This window comes from Saccostrea echinata, unplaced genomic scaffold, assembly GCF_033153115.1.
Source record: "Saccostrea echinata isolate AGI-Se365-2 ecotype Australia unplaced genomic scaffold, CSIRO_AGI_Sech_v1 ptg000033l, whole genome shotgun sequence".
NCBI lineage: Eukaryota > Metazoa > Mollusca > Bivalvia > Ostreida > Ostreidae > Saccostrea > Saccostrea echinata.
The window spans coordinates 29,838,266-29,862,495 of NW_026889782.1; the positions used below are offsets into that span (position 1 = coordinate 29,838,266).

Genomic DNA, 24,230 nt, shown 5'->3' on the forward strand with positions numbered 1-24,230 from the left:
ATAAAATTTTATTTTATGTGTTTGTTGTATTTATCAGTAACAACACAAATCAATCAAGCACGTATAAAATGGACTTTATTTTAAGTAATGGTTTTCAAGTTGACAGAATTAGAACTTTATTGAAAAAATTTTGGACAAGTGAAGCTGAAGTTCGGACAAGTAAATGTCTTGGTCACTTGTCCGAATGGACAAGTAGGAAAAAAAGTTAATGTAGAGCCCTGGTTCAGTTTGCTTGTTGGAATATTAAAAATATTGTCTACTTAGATATAATTTGAAGAATTTATTCCTTAGAAACGAAATTATGAGTAAAAGTTGGATTACCGCTAAGGCTTGCAGAATTAATTCCAAGATCCTGTAAAATACAATTAAATTAATGAGCCTTACAAACAAGGAAAATGATGTTACCTGCATTGTCAGCTGGGACCACTACCTTTTGATCGTGTAATATATTTAATTTCGTTTTTAACTACTTAGTTATTGTTATCCCGACCGTTTTGTGTGGTGTTTGCCGTTATATTTTGATTATTCATATTGTGTTTATAAAATATGTTTTCCGTGGTTTACTTTAATCTTCAATGTGCTATTTTTCTTGGATTTGAAAAATGATAAAGACCCTAGACAAATACTTTTGTTACCTACGATTACCATATACTGTATCAAAGATTGTACTATAAAAATCTAAATTTTTACTATAGTTAATCAAAGTCTTTTACTATGGATTCCAGATTGATATATTTCATATTTTTCAATTCATTCATACCCATTATCAGCATAGAAATATCAAAAAGGTATAAAGTAAAGCTTTAAGGAAAATTTATCAAAGTATATACTAAAGTAAACTTTATTTATCTATAGGGAGCTATTTTTAAATATAGTACATTTTTTAAGGAAATTCTCTCTATTATGTCAAACAAATCAGTATCCTTCCTCTTTAGTTTTAGTGATTTGAGCAATAGCAAGAATTTGTTAAACCTAAATTAAGAATAATGAACATTGTTCTTAATCATGACTTTATTTTAATTACTGGGGGGAGGGGATAATTTCAAATATGTCGTGCCTTCCGTTCTAGATATTTTCCTTGACAGCAATCACTGCCGTCTTTTTCCTATTGTCTTTCAAGGCAGAGAAACTCATGGCTTCCTGGAGAGTATTTGGAAGCTCTTTTCCATTTGTTTCTGGTAACCATAGGAACAAAATCGTTACCAGGAGTGACGAAGAACCTAACACGACACCTGGTCCCCAAGGTACGTAGGTTCCCTATGGGAAAAAGACAAAAAGATTAAAAAGATTTATAAAATTGTGCAAAACATTATCCCTATATAAAATACAGCAGCAAAAATAACTACAAACTCTTACAAACAATACTTTATACCTAATTAAAAATACATTTACTTGAAAAAAAGATGTGTACCTAAAAACAAACACTTAAAGATATGTGTACCATATAACACTTAATAACAAAGCTGTTTACCAATTCACTAGTACTTACCAATAAAGTTATATACCTAATTTTTAACACTGACAATTAAAGTTGTGTACTTAATATTACTGATACTTACAAACAAAGCTACATACCTTATTACAAATACTTACAAATAAAGCTGTAAACTTTATCACTAACACTTAAAACCAGAGCTGTATACCTAAATACTAAAACTTACAAACAAAGCTGTATACCGAATTACTAACACTTACAAACAAAGCTGTAAACTTAGTACAAACACCTCCAAACAAGGATGTGTACCTAGTTACAATTACTCAGAAACAAAGATGTACACCTAATCACTAACACTTACAAACAAAGCTGTATACCTAAGTACAAATACTTACAAACAAAGCTGCAAATGACGATACCATTCCTCCTATTCTTCCTGCTGCTGACCCCATTCCCATACTGAGTGCCCTATAAAGAGAAAAAAAAATGCCTCAAACACAGAAGGTAGCGACAGAACAAATTTGCATTTGCATATATATGAAGAAAGAGAGAGAGAGAGAAATCACATATCAACTTCCTCATGAGACCTAACTTTAATTAATACAGGAGATATATATCTCAACATTTTTACCTGCAATATGCGTATACAATATAAAGAAAACAAGTTTTACACAAAACTATAAATTCATTCAGTAATCCATTTTATGTTACGTATTAATGCGGAATCTATTGATTTCCTCTATATATTAGTAATGTTAATGCTTGCATTTTTTTCCCATGAATATTAGAAATACTGCTCGATCAAATTATCAATAACATACTGTTCGTATACGCGCTGCAATATTAGGATGTATATTTCTTGTCTTCAAAAATTATATAGATAGTATCAATGAGAAACTCAAGAACGATTTTCATATCAACTTTGGAGTAATTGCGTGAAGAATCAGAATTTTTTAACAAAATAAATTTGCAGATGACCGTTACAAGGTATGTACATTTACGTGTTCCATTTTTGTTCACGAAAGAGTTGTCTATAATGTGAAAAAGCCTTGAGTTTAATAGATATTATAAGGAATTGTTGTATAAAGTGTTGAAGGTATACGTGTTATCGCTATTGACCGTGGTAAAATGTTGTTATCTAAGTTCCTAAGCGTTTTTAAGAATCCACTCCTAATTAACATAAATCTCAAATATGTTGTTGTATAGTTGTTCTTAAGTTTCTCATTCACAGCGGTTAATATCTTTTTAAGGTGTAAAGGAGGTTTGGTAGACCATTTACTACAACTCGCTATGTATCTTTGTTTAAGGATTTTTATTAAATTTTGGAATCCAGTATAGGTATGGTAAATGGAATTGAACTCTCTTTGGTTGTTTGGAATATTAAAAATATTTAAAACTGACATATGATTTTGAAGAATTCATCCTTTCAAAGGGAGCTACAGTTATAAGTTGGATAGAATTAAATCCAAGTTTCTGTAAAATGGCAGTTGTAATAATAGGCCTTACAAACAAAGACAGTGTTGTTACCTGCTTGTGACAATCTCTCAAATATTTTTTTTACTAATAATTCTAGTGATTATAACATTTGCAAATGTTTTCTTTTATATAACACTATCAAAAGCAACGTGTATCTATTTCCGTATAAACACGGGTTCCTCGGTCATAAACGTTCGACGTAATTTCTCAGTGACGTCATAAAGGGTCGACACGCAATCTATGGATCAAATACGTGCCGTTGAATTTAAAAAATAAAAACAATTCAGGCGCTAAAGATTATAATTAGGAAAATATAAAATATGAGTAAGTCATAAATGTAAATGTATGTAGTAATGTATCATTTTTAAACATTTATCTAGATATAAATACGGGTTGGTACGAGATCAAATTAACCATAAAGCCCTTTGGGCTTTATGGATTTTGATCTCGTGTCCAACCCGTATTTATTTCCCGATAAATGTTTAAAAATGATACATTATTTCTTTAAAAACTCATTCCTTTTTCAGATATGCCAATAATTTGTTGATAAAACTTCAATGATCAGTTATAAAAGTTTACAGAAGTCGTCTGAATATTATACCTTAGATTAGGATGAATCTCTGGATTGTATATAAAGATACCATACCTTAGATTGATATGATAAATCTCTAGAGTATATATAAAGTTACCATACCTTTGATTGGTAGGATAAATATCTGGCGTGTATAAAAAGATACCATACCTTATATTGGTATAAAGAATACCATACCTTAGTTTGGTAGGATAGATCTCTTGATTGCATATAAAGATACCATACCTTAGATTGATATAATGAATACCATACCTTAGATTGGTAGGATACATTTCTGGATTGTGTATATAAAGATACCATGCCTTAGATCGGTAGGGTACATCTCTGGAGTATATATAAAGATACCATACCTTAGATTGGTAAGATTATTCTCTGGAGTGTATATAAAGATATCATACCTTAGATTGGTAGGATAGATCTCTGGATTTTGTATATAAAGATCCCATACCTTAGATTGGTAGGATACATCTCTGGAGTGTACATAAAGATACCATACCTTAGATTGGTAGAATACATCTCTGGAGTGTATATAAAGATACCATACCTTAGATTGGTAGGGTTCATGTCTGGAGTGTATATAAAGATACCATACCTTAGATTGATAGGATAGATCTCTGGCGAGTATATAAAGATACCGTACCTTAGATTGGTAGGATACATCTCTGGAGTATATATAAAGATCGTCGTAAAGGATCCTGTTATCATAGACTTTCCGATAAAGATCATGGCGGAGGCCAACCCTTTCAGTACTGGTGTATCTTATGATAAAGGAAATACAAATTTGAGAGAGAAAGAGGGAGATGAAATATGATATGAAGATAATGAACAGTATTCAATCTCGAAAGTCCAATAAAACAATACAAATTTGGAGCAGAGCAAACACTGTTTAGAAAAATTTAGAGGTAGGATCAGGCACCATGGAGGAGTGAGGATCCCCCTGCCGCCGTGTGCTCCTCGTCATGATCGAAAAAAAAAAACGGAAAAATCTGTAGGCAGTTCAGTGTATAAGTAATGGCCTAACAATTAGTATGAAAAAAAAAATCCGTCAGCATTTGACTGTAAAGCTTTTTTTAAATACCACTGGATGTTAATGATTGATATGAATGATTTAATCTTCTTTTATGTGTATGTACCTACTTATAAGCAGATTTTGTTCCTTTTGTAGATTTAAGAAATTTTACCTCAAGCAAAGATAAGAAATTTTATATCCTGTAAAACTAAGAAATTCTACCTTCAGTAAAGTTAAGAAATTTTTACCTCCAACAAAGTTAAAAACTGTGGCCAAAATAAGACTCACACCAGCTAAAGCATGAAACATGACACCAGTTTTCCTTCTGCCATATCTGAGGAGAGATTTGTTTTCATTTTTAAAATGCAAATTGGAAAACGTTTACATTCTTATCTCTGTCAATTGTACATGGTTGGTTATAAAACAAGATACCTGTTGATGGTAAACCAGTAGGTAAATATACCCGGGATCTCTACGATGCCGTTTAAGAAGAAATTCAAGTATATATTTCCACTCATAGTACCAGTTAGAAGAAAAAGTCCATAATACGTCATACTGTTTACAAACCTATTAAGAAATACACGTTTAATTTAGATATATTGCAACACATATCTAGATTTATTCTATTTTATACATCAGTTGCAGGCAACGAGGTCTTCCATGATGTTAGATCTTATTTGAAATAATTTTATTAAGAAGAACAGGAAGAACTACGGATGAAAGAAGTAGACATATGAATGCTTCAATTAATGTTTTAAAAACACATAAAAAGTGAAATCCATTAATTAAAGCAACACCCGGTTCTTTTTTGTTCACTTCTGGTATGACTGGAAGTGCTCAAAACGACTTAAAACGCCACATTGAGTGTGTAAGAATCATCTCTGAAAAGTTTCGATGAAAAACGCTATTTTTGGATAAATTCTGCTTTACAAAATCCAACTTCCGGTGATTGTGGTATTACTTGAAATACTCTATTAGACATTTTTATAAACATAAAAGAATGTGCAAATAAAAAATTTCATTTTTTTTATCATCTATCTGTCGATAACAGGAGTGATGGCAACAAAATTGAAACCCGTCTGGCACACATCATATAAATATTGATAAATAGTAGCATCGATATAAGGTCTTCAAACTGAAAGGGAAGACCTGTATAAAAGAGGAGAAGAAATAACACAAGGAAAAAGAAAGACCTACGTAAAAATTATAATGAAGATGACAATGATGGTAATTCTAGGCAAATAAATAATGATTAAGAGAAAAGAAACTACAGTATAAGAGGATTTTTTTTTCTTTGAGACGGAAGACTTCAAATTTTCTAATAATAACTGGATAAGATATCGTTGCGAGGAACTATTACGCAGGTAGGTTAAGGCTTCCTGTAGAATATGACAGTGCACTCTGTGCCTTCACATCTCTGAACTACCAAAATATGACGTCATAATGGAAAATGACGTCAGGTCACTGCAAAGTTGAGGTGTTATGACTGGGAGAGTGTCATGAACTTTACACTTTATTTCAAACTGCATGTACAATGCTAGATAGCTATTGCAAAATTCACGGGTCGTTAAAGGTTTTTTAAGTCTTATATGTCCGAATATTTTAAAAATACACCGCTTACCTACCCTTGATTGAAATTCATCATGTTCAAAATGCTTAGGAAAAATATACTTTTGAAATGTTCTCTGTTTTATACCCGTGGTTGGAGGTAGAATATATTTTGTGTGTATAAAAGAGTCTGGCGCAGGTGATTAATGAGGATTAATCTGAGAATTTTTGTGGAAATCTGTAAGAAGAGGTTGTTCTCTAACTGAATCTTGCTTGGGAAAAATGTGTGTTGGCTTTGTTTCAATACAGATTACGATATTGTGTGGAAAATACCCTCAAATTTGTAGGTAAGTTGAAATTCTCAGGAAATATTTTGTACCCAAGTAATACTATGACTTTTCCCAAGCGCATTTCGGATACACAAGGATACGATGAGTTTATTTATATAACAAAATGTTAATAATTATTGTGTTAATCAGCTGCGCCGAAGCGATTTATATGAAACACTTCAAAAAATTATAAATGACCGTCACGTGATCAACAAAGTCATGTGATATCATAACAAATATGCTAATATATAGCCGGGGAAACCCTTTACATAAATTGGAAGTACTAAAGTTCAATACTAATAAATTAAAACAAAAACCGACCTCGCAATGACATATTATGTTTTGAGCGCATTTTAAAGCTTCGGGAAGCCTTAACATAGCTGCGTAGGTCTTCCGTCCAATTTTTGATCAGATGAGATAAGATGTTTACTTAGACATTCGAAAAGAAAAAATAATGAATCAAAGAATTTCCTTCCTTTTTATATCATGTCGGACTTTTTCAAACATCATTCTAAATTTGTTCAAAATAAGTATTAAAATGTGGTACGGTTTCGATGTTGAAAACATCATTCTAAATTTGTTCAAAATAAGTATTAAAATGTGGTACGGTTTCGATAAAAAAAAAAATCAGATATTTAACTTTTTTGTCCCTTAAGACCCTTGTATTACTTATCATATGATTATAAAACCATATCCTGTCGTTGCAGAATGTGCTGATAAACATGCTTGCTCAAGTAATTTAAATAACAAAGTATTGAACGCTATAGAATTATAGATTATAGACTTTCGGTCCCGTTGGGCTCCTTATTTGAAAGGCAAACACTTATCGAAAGAAATCTCTCATAATTTCAAGTAACAAGCTATGGGACTGGGACTGTTTTGTAAAAATTGCAGATTGTTGAAAACATTATTCTGAAAATCTTTTGTTCACCATTGCTTTTCACAAGCAAATTCAGACAAAATTTTGGTCCCCTGCTTTCAGAGTCTTAGTGGTTGGGATGCATTTATTTATGACATATTGTAATTGTCTTGCATATGTGTCCTTCAAACTTCTAGATCAAGGTCATGAAGTAAATAATGATATACCTTTCTAAAAGGTATTATCATAGGTAATGTACATGTACAATATGAAAGCCTTATCTTCTCTCATTCGAAGGCTATCAGGAGCATTGTGTAAATTAGGTCAAACTTTAAGGTCAATATGGTAAAAACGTAGTAAATTTGGATACGTCTTGTCACAGGTTATACACATTTGCATTTTTTTTTTTTGATAAATAGGTCAAGGTCTCTGCTGGTGGACTGTTAGTCTCCAAGGGTCTCTACAGCCCAGTAACTAAGTACTTCGGTACTAGCCTGATAATATGTATATATATTTTATTGCTGTGGCAAAATTTAGAAATTTATTTCAAAATTAAGGATTATCTCCCTCATGCATAGCTCTGATCCTTCGACGTATTTGGCTCCAGTCTTTGGCACCTTTTTCAACTCTAAGTCTTTTTTATTTTAATATTTTGGATTTCCAACGTTTCGGCATCAGCATCACTGAAGAGACATTATCTGTCGAAATGAGCATCTTGTGCATTAAAATTGGTACTGTATATGATTTACATTACTTCAAGCTTGAAGGTCAAGGTAAGTGTCTCAAATATTGCACATTTGGAAATTTCTTTCCGCAGGTAACAGTTGTCAAATATAAACGCCCTATCTTCTCTCATTCAAAAGTTGTATACAATGTTGAAATTTTTGAAAAGAAGGTCAAACTTCAAGGTCGAGGACAGGGAGTCAAAAATCATAGTACATGTGCATTTGGAAAGGTCTTGTCGCAGGTAATATAAATGTGAAATATGGAAACCCTATCTCTTCTCATTCAAAAGTTACGACCAAGGAAAAAGTAATGTTGAAATTTTTGAAAAGTAAATCAATCTTCAAGGCTGAGGTCACGGGGTCAAAAATCATGGTGTATTTTGAAAGGTATTGTCATAGGTAATGTACATATGAAATATGAGAGCCCTATCTCTTTTCATACAGATAGACTGACAGACGGAGAGATAAATAGACTGACAGACGGACATACTGACAAACGAATAAAATTTTAAGTTTCCCTCGCTTTCGCGAAAGTGGGGGACAGTTCTTTTCCTCTTTCGAGGTTTAAAAAATCAAAGATTTAGTTTTTTGATTACGTAACAAATGATCAAATTACATCAATATATTTGTGGTTGGAAATTGTTAAGATAAAAATTTCTATGCAACCGTAATCGAAAATTCGAGGGCATATAGTATTTCGTATGTTCGTCCGTCTTTCTATCTGTCTGTTTATCTTTTTGTCTGTTAGCAAAAGCTTTTAGCATGCTCATAAGTGTTGACTGGTTGGTGCTAGGGCTTTAATATTTCTCTTGTGTATTCCTTGTGACAAAACCTTTCTTTGATTACCAAGACATTTAACTTTTTTTTACCTTGACCTTGGAGCGAGTCCTAATTTTGCAAAATTAAACCAAACTTTAACCTTGGTCTTAACTTTTAAACTGCTGGTGCATCTGAAAATATTTGTTTCAAATGTAAATATCATGTGACCAGATGTTTATTCTTATTTCTGAAAATAAAATAATTGCTGATGTCTCAAGAATTGAAGTGACCATCTCAACAAAAATTCTAATAAGGTTCCAATCAATATCTATCAGATGTGAAAGTTTCGTGAAAATCAAAAAATAAAAACCTATTACGATAAATCGTGAGCACAAATTCTAGGAGAAAAAATATAGGGAAAATAAACCGAAGAATAATAGGTCTTTCGTTTGACGAGAGACCTTAATAATGATAATAATAACTAGTGAAGCTCGTTGCAAAGCAACAAGAAGATCCCCAGTCCAATTTTCAAGGAGATGAGATCGAGACATAGAGATATTTTGAAGTACGCCAATTGTCGAGATGTCTCAGGTCTCCAGTGACATTTGTAATTAAAAACTTCGCTGATATTGATTGATTGTATGTTTTTTAACGTCCCATTCGAAAATGTTTCACTCATATAGAGACGTCTCTATGCTGATGTATGCAAACATGAGCAATTAATTTCTTTCTTCCGATAAAACTGGAAGTGAAGTCATTGGACGACTTTTAATGATCTCAAAAGCTTCTATGTGTTCGAGGTTTCGAAAAAAAAAAAAAAAAAAAAAAAAAAATTCCGGTCCCTTATTGTAAAAGCTAGTTTCTTTTCATGATATCAGAACAATCTTGGAATTTTTCGCAACTTTTGTTCTCTATGTCTAAACAAAATAGATACAGGTAAAAAGATTTGTAGAAGAAAATAAATGTTTAAAATCTTAAAGGTTTTATTTGCATTTTGGGGGCTCTAAAATTCGCACTTCCAGTAAAAAGAAATAATTACAAACATGTAGTGAAATAAATCTACCATCCCCGAGAATTTCACATTTATTTCTAGAATAGTTTTTGAGAAAATGCGTGGACAAAATGACCCTTCAGAAGTATAAAATCGACGATATCTTAGGACCGATAATGAAGTCATCAACCATAAAAATCGCATAAGGTTCAGTAGATGTTGGATATATCCTGATAAATGCATGTTAATCTAATCAGCCGTTTTTAAGAAAACGGGTGCACATATTAATAAGAAAAAAATAAAACTGAAAAAGAAGCCTAAGATTAACAAGAAGGTCTTCCGTAGAAAACAAAAGAGCTTATTAATAAATAAATAAATAAATAACTTGAGTTGCTAATTATTAATAAAGTTGAAAATATATTATTACCACACTACCCACAGAATCATGGAAGTCATTAGAATATGTTTATTCCTGAAAATATCCAACACAGACAACTTCTCTTCCGTCTTATATAAGTTAAACCTGACAGTTCCGGTTTGTTCACCATTAGCCTCAGATATAGTAAGCTCAGTGTTTTCATCCACAAGCACCTGCTGTTCCCAACACTGTACGTCAGAGTCAAACTTTGCTAGAATTCTGGAGGGGTTAATCTTGTTCCATCTGGCAGCTCGTTTTATCCACTGCTTTGCCTCCTTATATCTACCATTCACGATAAGCCAACGAAGAGATTCTTGTAGAATCCTAAAAATAATTTTACTTCAATAAAGGATATCATTTGAAAAACGAGGTAAAAATTTTAGAAAGCTGTAGGAAAATATCTTACAATCATTTTCTCATTTCTGACGTAATGAAAGATTATATAATCATACAGAGAAACGTTTAAAAAATTATATAAACCTGCTACAAGAGAAGGAAATGTCGATTAACCTTCAATCTTTTTTTATAAAACAGTTATGCAATATCTGCATACAACTTTCCAACAACATGGCATAGCTTAATAAAATTATAATAATGAAATTAATGAAAAAGAGTTAATGAACATCTAATTTGATAAAGTACCCGTAAATATAAATATAATATTGATATTGAAATAAAGGTACATACCACCGTGTTGCAAAGCTGTGACCGCCGATTATACCGGCTGCCAGCATGGTGTACCTCCAGGATAGGTTTCTGAGGAGGTAGGCTACTAGAGATATGGACGTGATAGAGAAAGTAAAGGCAATACTAGCCACAAAGAGGAGAAAACCACGTGACTCAGCAGGGAACATCTCTAAAGCCAGTGTTGCCATCGTCATTAAAGCTCCCTAAAGCGAAAGTAAGAAGAACAGAAATATTAAATTACTACTTATAATACATTCACTTCCGACAACAATTCAGAATGGTGTTAGTTTTCACACATTTTTATCCGTCTGTTTACGGCTGAAAGACGCCTCAAAAACTTTTAAACGGATTTCCATGAACCTTTTACTAAAGGTATCTTTAGATGAGAATGAATATGGGGATAAGGTGCAGATGCAGATTTTTTTTATCTCAAATTTTATTTATGAATATATTAATAATTTTGGCCTTTCCAAACTTTAGTAAAATTTTCTTCTAAAAGAAGAAGACCTCTGAAGTTTTCAAGATTTTACAAGAATGTACTTTAGGCAGAGAGGAATCCTGAGGTTTTTCAAGATCATGTTGTTTTATTAAAGATCAAAATTAAACATTAAAACAGTGCAGAGTTTAATTTATTGATGACCAAACGTGTTCATATTTGTTTGTTTCACTATTGAAAACATTAACTGAAAACTTAACTATATAGTTACCTTGGTGAATTAAACTTTTCTATCGTCAGCTTCCCCAATTTAGAAACAACAGAGCAGTATTACTTGCATATTGAATTGTCTTAAGTTTGTTCTATACGCAAGAACATGAGACATCTATTGACATATAACCTGATGATACAAGGATATCAACAATCTCGTTTAAAGTCAATATATTGCAAATTCAATCATCGATACATTGACCTTGTTTGCAAATACAACTGTCGTTGAGTCGAATATTGACAAACGTCATTCACATAAATTGTTTATCCATTAATCTAACACTGAATTTACTTCGAATCTTTCCGTTGACCTGATCATAAGGAGCACAGGGCGGGTCTGACCTGTCGACAGAGAATGCTTACACCTCCAATGCATTTGATCCCCTTTCTATTTTCAGAAAACCAGGTTGTCTCTGTTCAAAATTGGTATTGTTTCAGTTGATTTCTGAGAATGGCCAATATTCATAATCTTCCGTTTGATCTTTTTTACTCACTAACCTAAGATGGATTGATTGTGTGTAGTTTTACGTCCCATTCGATAATTTTTCACTCACATAGAGACGTCACCATATACCGGTGAAGGGCTTCAAATTTAGACCTTTACTCGGCACTCAGGGCCATTGAGCAGTGAGGGATCTTTATCCTGCCAACATCTGCAGTGAAACGGAGCCTCGGTTTTTAAGGTCTCATTCGAGGGACCCACAACTTTCACTTTGCAGTGCTGAGCGCTTGGTGAAGAAACAGTTGCTACCTACTTTTCATCGACTCAGGTCAGTCGCGGCCGCGATTCGAACTCACGGCCTTCCGATCACGGAGCGAGCGCTCTACCGACTGAGCAACCGTGACGGCGACCTAAGATGGAAGAAATTAAACCAAAGATTATAATTTAACGTGATCTGTGTAACATTTGTGGAAATTATGTGTCTGTATTCAAAGAATTAGTTGTTTGGCGTAAAAGTTTTAAATAACCATGTATTATCGTTTTATTTTTAATTATTTTTTTTTTTATTTCTCTACTAGTGCCCGTTCCTTTACTTATTAAAATTGCCTTAAATGCTGTAAATAGAGTGGTCTATTAAAGCATGTTTCATTTCATATCCGTATCAATTATTCACTGAAATTCCTCTTTTTTTGTCTGAGTCACGATTTATGCACACAATTCTCTTTATAAGGGTAAAATTGTTCAGAATCACATTTCAATGCTGAATTCTTTTAATATCCAAGTCAACCAAGGTGAGTTCAATCTACCCTACCTAATCTTGAAAAAAATCCTTAAAAATAAAGATACATTTTCGGATCCAGCAAATGCTCTACCAAGCCCCTATCTATTCTCTAATCATACTGTTCAACAACATATTCTAGAAGTGGTGTTAATCAGACGTGGATTCTCAAAACTCCAAAGAACTTTCAGAAAATTTAAAATTACTAAATTTTTCTACAGTAATCACATCAGAAAGCACAATTTTTGTTAACACTTTGTACAACTATTCCTCACGAAAATTTGAAAACTTGATTAACTGTTTCTTCAATAAAAAAAAATGCAACTCGGAAATGTTCTTATTTCTTTAGATTGTTATCAACAAAATTACTTTGTTAGAAATCATTATGATTCTAAACACAACGAATCTGAAGTTGATTTTGAAAGGATGCTGGACAATTTATGTAGTCTTCGGAGTTCAGGTCTTCTAACAAATAAAAGACACCACAGAGTCTGTCACATCTGTTTCATATTTGGATGTTTTACTGACTATGGGCAATAAGGGACAATTAACAACTAAATTATATGACAAACAAGATGACTTCAGTGTTTCCATCGTCATCTTTCCTTATTTATGTTGTAATTCCCTCTATCACCAGCTTATTCGTTACTTAATAGCATGTTATGAGTACGATCAATTTTTAAACCGAGGCAGGGTATGGACAGATAAGTTGATGTTACAGGGACTTCAGCAACCTCATTTTGAGTCAGCATTTTCTAAATTCTTTATAATAACATTGTTAGCAAAAATAATCTAATATTGCATCGTATTTTGGCTGACTTTCAAAAGAATTGTTAAGTCTTTGTTTTTATATTGAAATTGACTACGAAATGTTCCGTCTACCTGATCAATACACAGGGCTCACAGCGGGTGTGACCTGCCAACAGAGGATGCTTAGTCCCCCTAGGAACCTGATCCCAACTAAAAAAAATCCTGGGTTTGTGTTCTTTGCTCTGTTTTCAGATTTTAATTTTGATGGTTTTGTTGAGATCGATCACTGTTTGTTACCTTCATCTTTGCCACATTCTATTCACTTTGATTTTGCAGTTTCTGTATCAGGCATAAATAAAGTGTATCGAGAATAACCTCAGAAAAAGCGCCAGTTAGTAATCTAAGGATGACGAAGGCACTGAACCAAGGAACACCAGCAGCTATGATGTAACACAAAGCCAACGCGATAAAGGTCGTGTAGGACATCAGCAGGCGACCGTATTTATCTGCCAGGGGGGGAATCAATGCAGCTCCTATCATCTGACCAATGACCGCCATGGTGGTGGACATACCTCCCAGACTTTCAGCTCCACACACAAGATTCCACTGAAATAAGTTGTAAAAAATGTTTCAGTTTTAATGACCATTTGCTTGCTATAATTATATTTCCCAGGAATTCTTTACTTTTTTTTTTTTTACCTCTGATGCAGTGGTTTCCTGTCCAAAAAATTCGTATCCATCTTGACATGGAATAGTCTCCTGTGTAAGAATACTGGATATGTTTGTTTCGAGGATGACGTCACATTGTCTCGAATGCATTTTGACATTATATGACCGATAGGTCTCATTGAAATACCTCGACACGTTTTCGCCTGAAATCTTGCACAAGAACTCAGGAATGTGACCTGAGAAAAACAAACAAACAACATTGCACTGTATTTACAATATTGCACTGTATTGCCAAAAGATGCTTTGATGTTTCAGTTCTTCAACTAACATGTTTCATTATTTATTTCAATCCCAAAATTAGTCAGTTTCAATTTTAATGATAGTATCTGAAAAAAAAATACTGAAAGGTATTTAATTTTTTTATCACAAATGCATTTTTGCATGGATAACAAAAGTTATTGATATGGTAGAAACATACATAGGTAACAAATATTTGCCCTATTTCTTTCATTTGTTCTAAATCTCGTGCTGATTATATCAAAGTTTTATAATTTTCGAGGTAAACGAAGTAAAGCGTTTTATTTATATATACCAATTATCCGGAATGTTATTTGTGAACTTCTTTTATTTAAGGAATAACTGTCTAATTTTTTAGATACATGATGTGATCAATCGAGTTTATGCATAAAATTATCACGCAAGACAATCAATTGATCATTTATGAATCCAAAAAATCTGACAGTTATTCCTTATATTTACATGCTCCTGTTTCTGCAAATTCCCGTGCTAATAGCCCCGCTTCTGTCTCTATTTGTCCCACCCCGCACGTGATTTTTTTAGCCGCGCCTATCGATGAACCAGTAGATTTATGTAGAAATAAAGTATTTTTACAATTTGTAATTTTACCTCGGACAAAGACATTGGAAATGTAAATATATTTGATAAATAAACAGTGGAAGTCAAAAAGCAACTAAACATCATTGATTGACCATCTCACATTTTCGCCTTTCGACGCTGAACTCATTTGGAAAAATGGTATACAGTTTATTTATAAGATTAATTCATATTTATTTATTTCTCATTAATATTCTTAAGACCCTGCATAAACTCGATATTCCATTTTTTTTTATTTTGATGCTAAAAGACGAGATTCCCATTCATTTTATTTTGTGTTTAACTCTCGGTCAGGGGTATATGGGTATATTTTGATGTCATCAACAGTTGATAACTCTCGATGCTGGGTTTTACAACAATTAGTATGCAACTATAATGGACGAAATTGTCTTATGTAAAGTGAAGTATAGTCGTAATTATTCAAAATTGATACATCATATATGTTTCATTAATAAAGGTTTTCCCTTGTACCCATTAATTGGTTGAAGAAATTATAAATACGCCGGATAATGCCCTTTTATTCATTTTTAGAACGTACCATCGCTTTGAAATTTCAAACCCAAAAGGCGATCGGAACATATCATTTTTTTTTTCATTTCCGGTGGAGCATAAGAAAAATCAAACCAACGGCGGAAGAATGTTATCCAAAATAGTAAACAATTGGTTTTCTGTATGGAATCTGCCGACATTAAAGCTCCGATCATACCAAACTGCAGTTAAGCAGAATAAACATCAATTCTTCATATGTCTTTAGCTTGCTCTTAGCAAGCGATGTAGAGCCTTAAAATATTACAAATCATACACCCATTCATAAAATAATTATGTCACAATCAATGTCGATTTTGTTACATTTACATCTATTTTATTATTATTATCCAGTGGTGACCCTTGTTTGTGTTATAGTGTTTTATCCTGTAAGAAGCCCCATTGTGACACTCCGTTGAATTTAAATATTTGGCCAGTCGCTATAGAAGGTGATGTCAGGTTTGTCTTGAGTAGCGCACGTTTTCCTTGACCAGTGAGAGTAGTTCCACATTCATGTCCATGGAAGTTTAGATCGGTTTATTCGTGGTGGCTGAACCTCTAATCAGGGTAAGTGCAGTTTTATTACATTTATTATATTGAAAAGTAATGCACTATATTTATATTAATTGAGCTACTCTGTTTTTATCCACGAGATTGTCAATGTTCAAATTGTATATGGGAAATGTTACCACGTGCACATGCCGTGAGTGTAAGCGTAAAGTAATTATATTAGTCCGTTACTTAGAGTGTAATGTTAGATTGTACATTATTCTGCTTTGCCGTATGACACGGTGTGATTCATATTAGTTAAAACGGTACGTTTTAACAATTATATGTGTAAGCATTAATATGTTGTAAGGCAGCCCATTTGGGGTCAAGCTGATATATATATATATATATATATATATATATATATATATATATATATATATATATATATATATGTCTACAAACATTTGTTGAGGGTTCCTGTAGATACGTGTACATAAGTGTGGTTACACGATGCTTCGGTGCTGTCGGTGGACGCTTTGGATTGACGAGGGGTGTCGAGGACGTTGTGGCAAGCGCAAGGGCGTGGTACCCGTAGGTCATGGACCGTAAACACAAGGAATGGACGTAGACGGCTTTAGGAACGTGGTTCCAAGATGAACGCTAATAGACATTTTGAAATTATTTCATTTTGTGTATATATATGTTTGATGTAACGATTTGTTATCTATCTTAATTGCTCGTGATTATGGTTTTCAAATTCCAACTGACGCGAATTTCAGTTCAACATTTTTTTTTGAAGAATGCATGAAGACCACATTGAACACTATTCCATTGTATAGTTTATTTAATTGATCTTCATAATTTGAGAGTATTACATCTTGTGTATGTTAAGTGTTAGGATATATAGCATAAACGGATCGAAGATTCTGTTAAAAAAAAAGGGGGGATGGCCACTTGAACATGTTGAAAGGGGAAGTCTACCATCCCCACCGAAGGCTTTTGAGTAGTTTTCACTGCACACCGAGTCCCTTTTACATACCATTCTCACGTCTGTAACATCTTAAGGAACCCTGAATTTTATTTTCAGATTCTTATGGATCTGTATTTTATAGCTTTACTGGGGGGGGGGGGGGGGGAGAGAGAGAGTCAGGAATTCACCGTCTGTTTTCCAGAATATCCCTTTCCCCTTTTGTTTTTATTTGATGAGTAAATCATTATTTTCAAAGTATTTTCCTCTTTTAATGATGTTTTTTTCAAGTCTTGGATTTGAGTTTTACTTGTAAATAATTGTTTTATGAAATATTGAACTGCTGCACAAGTTTTGGTTGAGAAATTTATGTGTAAGACTTTTGCTTTGATGGAACAATTTTTTTTCTTTACTTTCCTGTAACACTTTCAATTTACTTCATTTTATTTTGTGTTTTGTGAACAGTACTAGTAGGCATGGCTTATAAAGAGATGGAAGAGATATCAGCAGAAATAGATTTAATCTCACGGCCAAACATTGATATAGATGTACCTTGTAAATGAAGGACATTCCAGCACCTCACAGCCTCCAGCAAATTAAGTAGCTGATGAATGTTCACACACGGAAATCAAATGGTACAGTGCATTAACCATTGTCATTACACTTTAAAAAATTGCATTTTAAAGTTTTATTAATAAATATCATTTGCAATGTCAAGAATTTAACTAATTTTTGCATATATGTATTTATTTAATAATTCGTTTTTAATAATTATATTTGTCTGTGGATTGATTATTCATAATTTGGATAATTTGTATTTTTCTCCATTTTTATGCATTTTTTATTTTCTTATTCTTTTTAAAGCTTTAATTGCTATCTTCTACATTTATTTTACGATAATCTTATTGTTAAGCGCCTTAGAGTAATATTTATTAAATAGGGCGCTCTAAAAATGTTTTATTGATTATTATTATTATTATATATAAAAAGAAAAAAAAATCCTCCGCAAAACTTTAGTGCTTTCATTAAAAATCTTCAGAAGCTTTTCATTACAAAAATGTATACACAACGGTAACATAGTAACAATGATTATGTATATATATATATATATATATATATATATATATATATATATATATATATATATATATATATATATATATATATATATATATATATATATATAATGTACTAAAATAAAGAAGAAAAACACGAAAAACCTCAGTAAACCTTTACTGAGGTTTTTCGTGTTGTCTTCTTTATTTTAGTATTTTATTCCGAACCACTGAGACTTTTTATTGGATTATATATATATATATATATATATATATATATATATATATATATATATATATATATATATATATAGAGAGAGAGAGAGAGAGAGAGAGAGAGAGAGAGAGAGAGAGAGTTCCCTCGGCTATATATAAAAGGTCATACGTTTTTTAACGGTTTTTAGCAATAGTATTTTACTTTTTAAACATAAAGGTTGCTATGAAAGAATCTCAGATTACGTTTAGTTCAATTTTTTTTTTTGTTTAACTCAGAAAAGAATGTGTAAACTTGTGTACTTGATAATGTTGTTACCCGCTTATCGTTCGTGATTTTGTGGTTTGATGATGTCACAAAGACTCATTGATATAAAGAAGGTATTAGACCTAGTGTTATTATGCCGTAGTTTATTGAGATAATTTTAGCCATTCTTTACAGATATAAATATGATTATGTTTTCAGATGAACTATCTGATTCTATAGTGCAGTCGGCTCTGTTTGAACTAGTCGTTAATTAGACATAGCAACCGAAAGCGAGAGTTTTCCATCATTGGATGAATACCTGATGAAAACCTCATAGAAATCAAGAGAAAACTCTTTAACTTTATTACTTATTTAAAATTAATATCGGAGAAACAAAAACCTCTAATTCCTGTTTAATACATATGATACGCACAAAAGGATTAAGATACATGGTGTTATTTATGTGCTATATGAAAATGTGGTTTTTCATTCAAAGAGAAATTGTATAATTTACAACTAAGAATAACGTAATGAATTAACATTGGCCTGAAGCTTCTCTCAATGAATTTTTTATAAGCCTATAATATTCTGTAAAATAAAGATATGGAAAAATACCCAGCTCAGGAGCCTCCCCCTTTCAAATTAACATGGGGATATTGAAGTTCATGGTAAACGTGGTTTGATTAAGAAATGAATTAAATTTTCCTTAGCGCTTCATGATAAATATGCCGGCGTGAAGCCTTGTAGTTCATGTACCTCATGATTCTTCAAAAATTCATTTCATTTCTTATATTAACATTATTTTTCTGATGAGTTGCCACAAATTACGCCATTCAACTGTCACTTTTAAAGCAGAACAGTTTGCACTATAGGTTTGACGTCAAGTACGGTATTATGACGTAACAATGGAGATATTCATGCTAATCCATGGTACTTCATGAGAAAATGAACAGCAAAGAATCTGAAGGGAAAGTATTTGAAATTGATAATATTGAAAAATGTCGGCGTCTTTAAATGCGAGCTTTCTGTAATTTAAAATTCGAGGACTGATATTAAAACGATATAGAAATGGACTACCCGAGTTAATGACGACATCATTCTGCTATAACGAAAAGAATTATTTAAAAAAAATATATATATATGGTTAAAACATACCGGCATTACGAATATGTATATACATGTACTGTACAGTCCAGATACATGTTACAGTTGTCGCCCGCGTGGCGCAGTGGTTAGAGCATCAGCTCTAGTGTCGCAGTGTAAGGAGTTGATCCTTACGTCGTGGGTTCGAATCCCACTGCAGCACGTGGAGACCAGTCCTTCGGATGAGACTGTATAAACCGCGGTCCCGTGTCGCAGTAGGTGCTGGCACGAAAAAGATCCCTCACTGCTCAATGGCCCTAAGTGCCGAGTATAGGTCAAAATTTGCAGCCCTCCATCGGCAAGTGGTGGTGTCTCCATATGAGAGAAAAATTCTCGCGAGGGACGTAAAACAACAAACAAACAAACAAACATGTTACAGTTTGGCTCAGCAATTGCAATTTGAAAACAGTTGCGCAATTCGTGCACAAATTGGATCAGTTAAAAAGTCCATAGCCCGAATGTTCGCCGGGCAGATCTTGATCAATTTTTAATATTTTTATAGTAAAGCAAAATTTTAAAATCAGATCTTGTGACCTTTGTGATAATAATCTAATACAAATTCAAATAATATAGTTTGCAAAAAATATAGACACAGAAAAAGTAAGCAGGTTTACATAGATAAAACCGCGTTTAAAGTCGGGTTCTATAAATTATTACGATTATAATTACAGTGTATAGCATTTTTTTCTTACTTTTTTTTTTGGTCAGACAAAAATAAGGAAAAATATTTGTATGTATTCACTAAAATGAAACAAAGATTTTCTTTATTTTTAACCCTTATGTTACATTTTATTACATTTACACTATACTACATGAAAATATTTGATTCTGATTTGTTTCTACTAATCGCATTATTATTATATGTGCACGCTTTGTCTGAGTTATTGATTTAAAAAGGAAAAATATCTGCGAGTGTTTTAAAATAGATTATTCAAGGACTCTCTCAAAAAAGAAATTAGGGGAGAGAGAGAGAGAGAGAGAGAGAGAGAGATTATTCAAAGTGTCGAATGATGACAATACCCCGATAATCCAATTGAAATCACACAGAAAAAAAATTATTGAATCTTGCAAATATGCAAAGCTCTGGTATGTTAAGGCAGTACCCCTATCATATTTCGGCGAATTTAGATTTTTTTTCGTAAAATGTAACATTTATAAATCGGAAAAGTCATATAAAAAACATATACTATTATAATCCATTGTTACGACGTTCTTGAGTTTTAGGCTAAAAGAAGCACTCCACTACGATGTCATCACGTGACGTCTATAAATAGAAAAATTGCCTTAATTAAAAAATGAAAAGTTCAACACTACCCCGGGGAAAATTCATTTCTTTTTGTAAAAATAATTATGTAAAAACATCACTGGGCCATGAAAAGTGCTGCTAGAATCCTACTCTCCCGACACAAAAAAAAATATTCCAAAGTTTCGTATGAAACCGTACCAAAATTTTTACATTTTGTACATACAATCAAGGCATTGTAATCATTTCATGTTAACCACACAATTCTAGCAGCACTTTCCAAGTATTATAGATTACAAGCTTTCAATACAAACAAAAATTATGTTTCAAAGTAATCGGTGTAGCGTTGGACTTTTGCATCTTTGTTGTTAGAACGATCAGGGGAAAAGCTGATCAGGATTTCAAAACACTGCCTGTGTTCATTATAAGAAAACATGATTAGAATAAATCTGCGTACCTGATTCTTAATCTGTAATTCCTTATGAATCACACGTAACATTCACGGTATATGCTTCAAAACTCCCATTTCATATATTTGTTTACATGAATTCTCGTCAGGTTTCATTTTCACTCGGCAAATATTTGATCAATAGTTATGACGTCATGGGTTTGGTATTTAACCCCTGTGATAAATAATAAGCTAATTTTACCACCCCAAAACGAAAGATTTAGTGTATACTATGTTTTTGAATGATTCCATTCAGTTTTTGGACCTGACGTTAAACTTTAAGTATAGATATTAAGAAATCATTATCTCTAAAGTTCACGTCATACAGCTTACTATGACGTCATACTGTATAGGCAAGTAGGATATCTAAGTGCAGCCTTAACATACCCGCGTGGAATTCAAAGAAAGAAGAAATTCTAATTTGTTTGAACATCGTATACTTATACAAGGTAGTAGCCATGATTATGATATTTGTGAAACTTACGTTGTAAAATGACATTATCTTTTGTACATGTAAGTACTCTGCATAATGCTAAACAGCGACTGGGTCTTACTGACGTCATAAGCAAAGTGAGAAAAGCCGCATCAGTTGAAGATAATTTTCGTGATCTATTAATTTTGATCGGCTCTGCTGTCGCTATCTTGCATATAAATTCCAAAATATATTTTCAGGCTTATTAAAATACCTCAGATGAACTCATTTCCGTATACAGCTCAAAATGCTCAGGACGTCGTTTCGTATGGCCTTTAAAATAATTGTTATCATGTCACATGACTTTTTTGACCACGTGACGATCATTTATATTTTTTTGAAATGTTTCACATAAATCACTTTAATAAAGCCGATTAACACAATAATAATTAACATTTTGTTATATAAATAAACTCATGGTGTCTTTGTGTACCCGTAATGTGCTTATGAAAAGTCATAGTATTCCTTGGGTACAAAATATTTCCTGAGAAGTTCAACTTACTGACAAATTTGACGGTATTTTCCGCACAATATCGTAATCTGTATTAAAACGAACCCATCACTCATTTTTCCCAAGCAAGATTCAGTTAGAGAAAAAAATTTTTCTTTCAGATTTCAACCAAAAACAGAGTAATCTTCATCAATCGCCTGTGAAGGACTCTTTTATACACACAAAATAAATTCTACCTTCAACCACGGGTATAAAAAAGAGTACATTTCGAAAGTATATTTTTCGTAAGCATTTTGAACAATCAATTTCAATTGAGGGTACGTATGCGATGTATCTATAGAATAGTCGGACATTTAAGATTTAAAACTACTATGATGACCCTTGAATTTTTGCAATAGCACTCTGACATTTTACATTAAGTTTGAAATAAGTTGTAAAGATCATGACAATCTCCCCGTCATAACAGCTCAAGCTAGCAGTGGCTTGACGTAATTTTCCATTATGACGTTGTATTTTAGTAATTCGGAGAATTGGAGTCACAGCATGCACTGTATCATTCTATTAGAGGCCCTAACCTACCTGCGAACAGATTATTAGTACACTCCCACAAATACATTGACAACAACATCATATATCGAGATCAGTAAACGTAACAAATAAAATGTACTCACCAATAAAAACATAGATAACAACAGAATAGGTCAGGAGAGGCACACAGAACAGATTATAAGTCAGCTGTAATACTTGATATCTGCCGTATTTTCCTAAGGACCGGAGAATATTGTCTACATCCATTTTGTAACTTATAGTTGTCTAGAATCTAGAATAGATGTGGTTGTGATTTAGTTGAAGGTTAGATATAAGCTGATCGCATCAATAATTCAGCGAATACAGAAATGTATCGTTTACACCCCTTGTCAATATATAGGATGCAATAAAAATGCATAATAGTTTTATTTCTGTAATTTATTGCAATGGATAAAGCCGATCTAATAAAACGCTGCTGTTTTATCTATTTTTTTTTCAACATCCTTCCAATGAAACTATATGTTTCATTCGAAAATATATCTCATTTTTGTTATTTATGAAGACTTTAGTCTTTTTCTCTTGAAAATTCAAACCTTTTGCAACACAATGCAGGAGCATTATTCATTTCTTTATATCGACGACGTTTTTCTTTCAATAAAGAAAAGTTACTTCCATTCATATATCGATTCTGTATATCCCGATGAACTTAGAATAAAAGACAAAAGAGTCTGAGGCATCATATTTAGATATTCACCAGAAAAAAAGCATGTATGGTAACCTAACAACAAAGCTTTATGATAAACGTAATGACTTCATCTTTTCCATCGTCAACATCCCTTATTTATGTAGCAATAAACCCTTATCACCTCCACATGGAGTTTATGTCTCCCAGTTCATTAGATACGTATGCGTTACGTACAAACAATTTTAAACGAGGCAAACTATTGCCAAAAAGTTGATAACACAAGGATATCAACATTTTCGTTTAAAGTCAACATTTCGCAAATAATATGGTCGATTCAATGGCATTGTCAGCAAACACAATCTACCATTAAGTCGAAAGCTGACATGTGTTTGATAGTAATTGTTAGGCCTTTAATTACACACTGAATGGTCTACAGATTTTTTTCCGTTAGGCCGATCGTGACAAGGGGCACACGGCGGGTGTGACCTGTCGACAGGGAATGCGTACTCCTCCATGGCACCTGATACCACTTCGGATGGTTTTAGAGATCCATGTCTGCCCTGTTCCCAGTTTGTATTGCTTCAATGGATTTTGAGTTTGATAACTGTTTATTATCTTCATATTTCATTTATCTTTCGAAATAGTACTATTTTAATAAAGAATCAATATTCTTCTTTGAATGATTATGTCAACC

At 32.6% G+C, this 24,230-nt stretch overlaps 1 protein-coding gene across 1 annotated transcript; it reads right to left on the bottom strand.

Annotated features, from left to right (window-relative positions):
- Positions 1 to 1,065: 1,065 nt before the first annotated feature.
- On the bottom strand, positions 1,066 to 23,118 carry LOC133198396 (organic cation transporter protein-like). The gene is made up of 10 exons (XM_061334490.1): positions 22,995 to 23,118; positions 14,204 to 14,409; positions 13,880 to 14,110; positions 10,829 to 11,031; positions 10,151 to 10,465; positions 4,945 to 5,079; positions 4,761 to 4,846; positions 4,144 to 4,261; positions 1,831 to 1,903; positions 1,066 to 1,257 (listed from the first exon to the last, which is right to left on the bottom strand). Exons 1-10 carry the CDS (start codon positions 23,116 to 23,118, stop codon positions 1,066 to 1,068), a joined length of 1,683 nt encoding a protein of 560 aa, XP_061190474.1.
- Between the last annotated feature and the right edge of the window lie 1,112 nt (positions 23,119 to 24,230).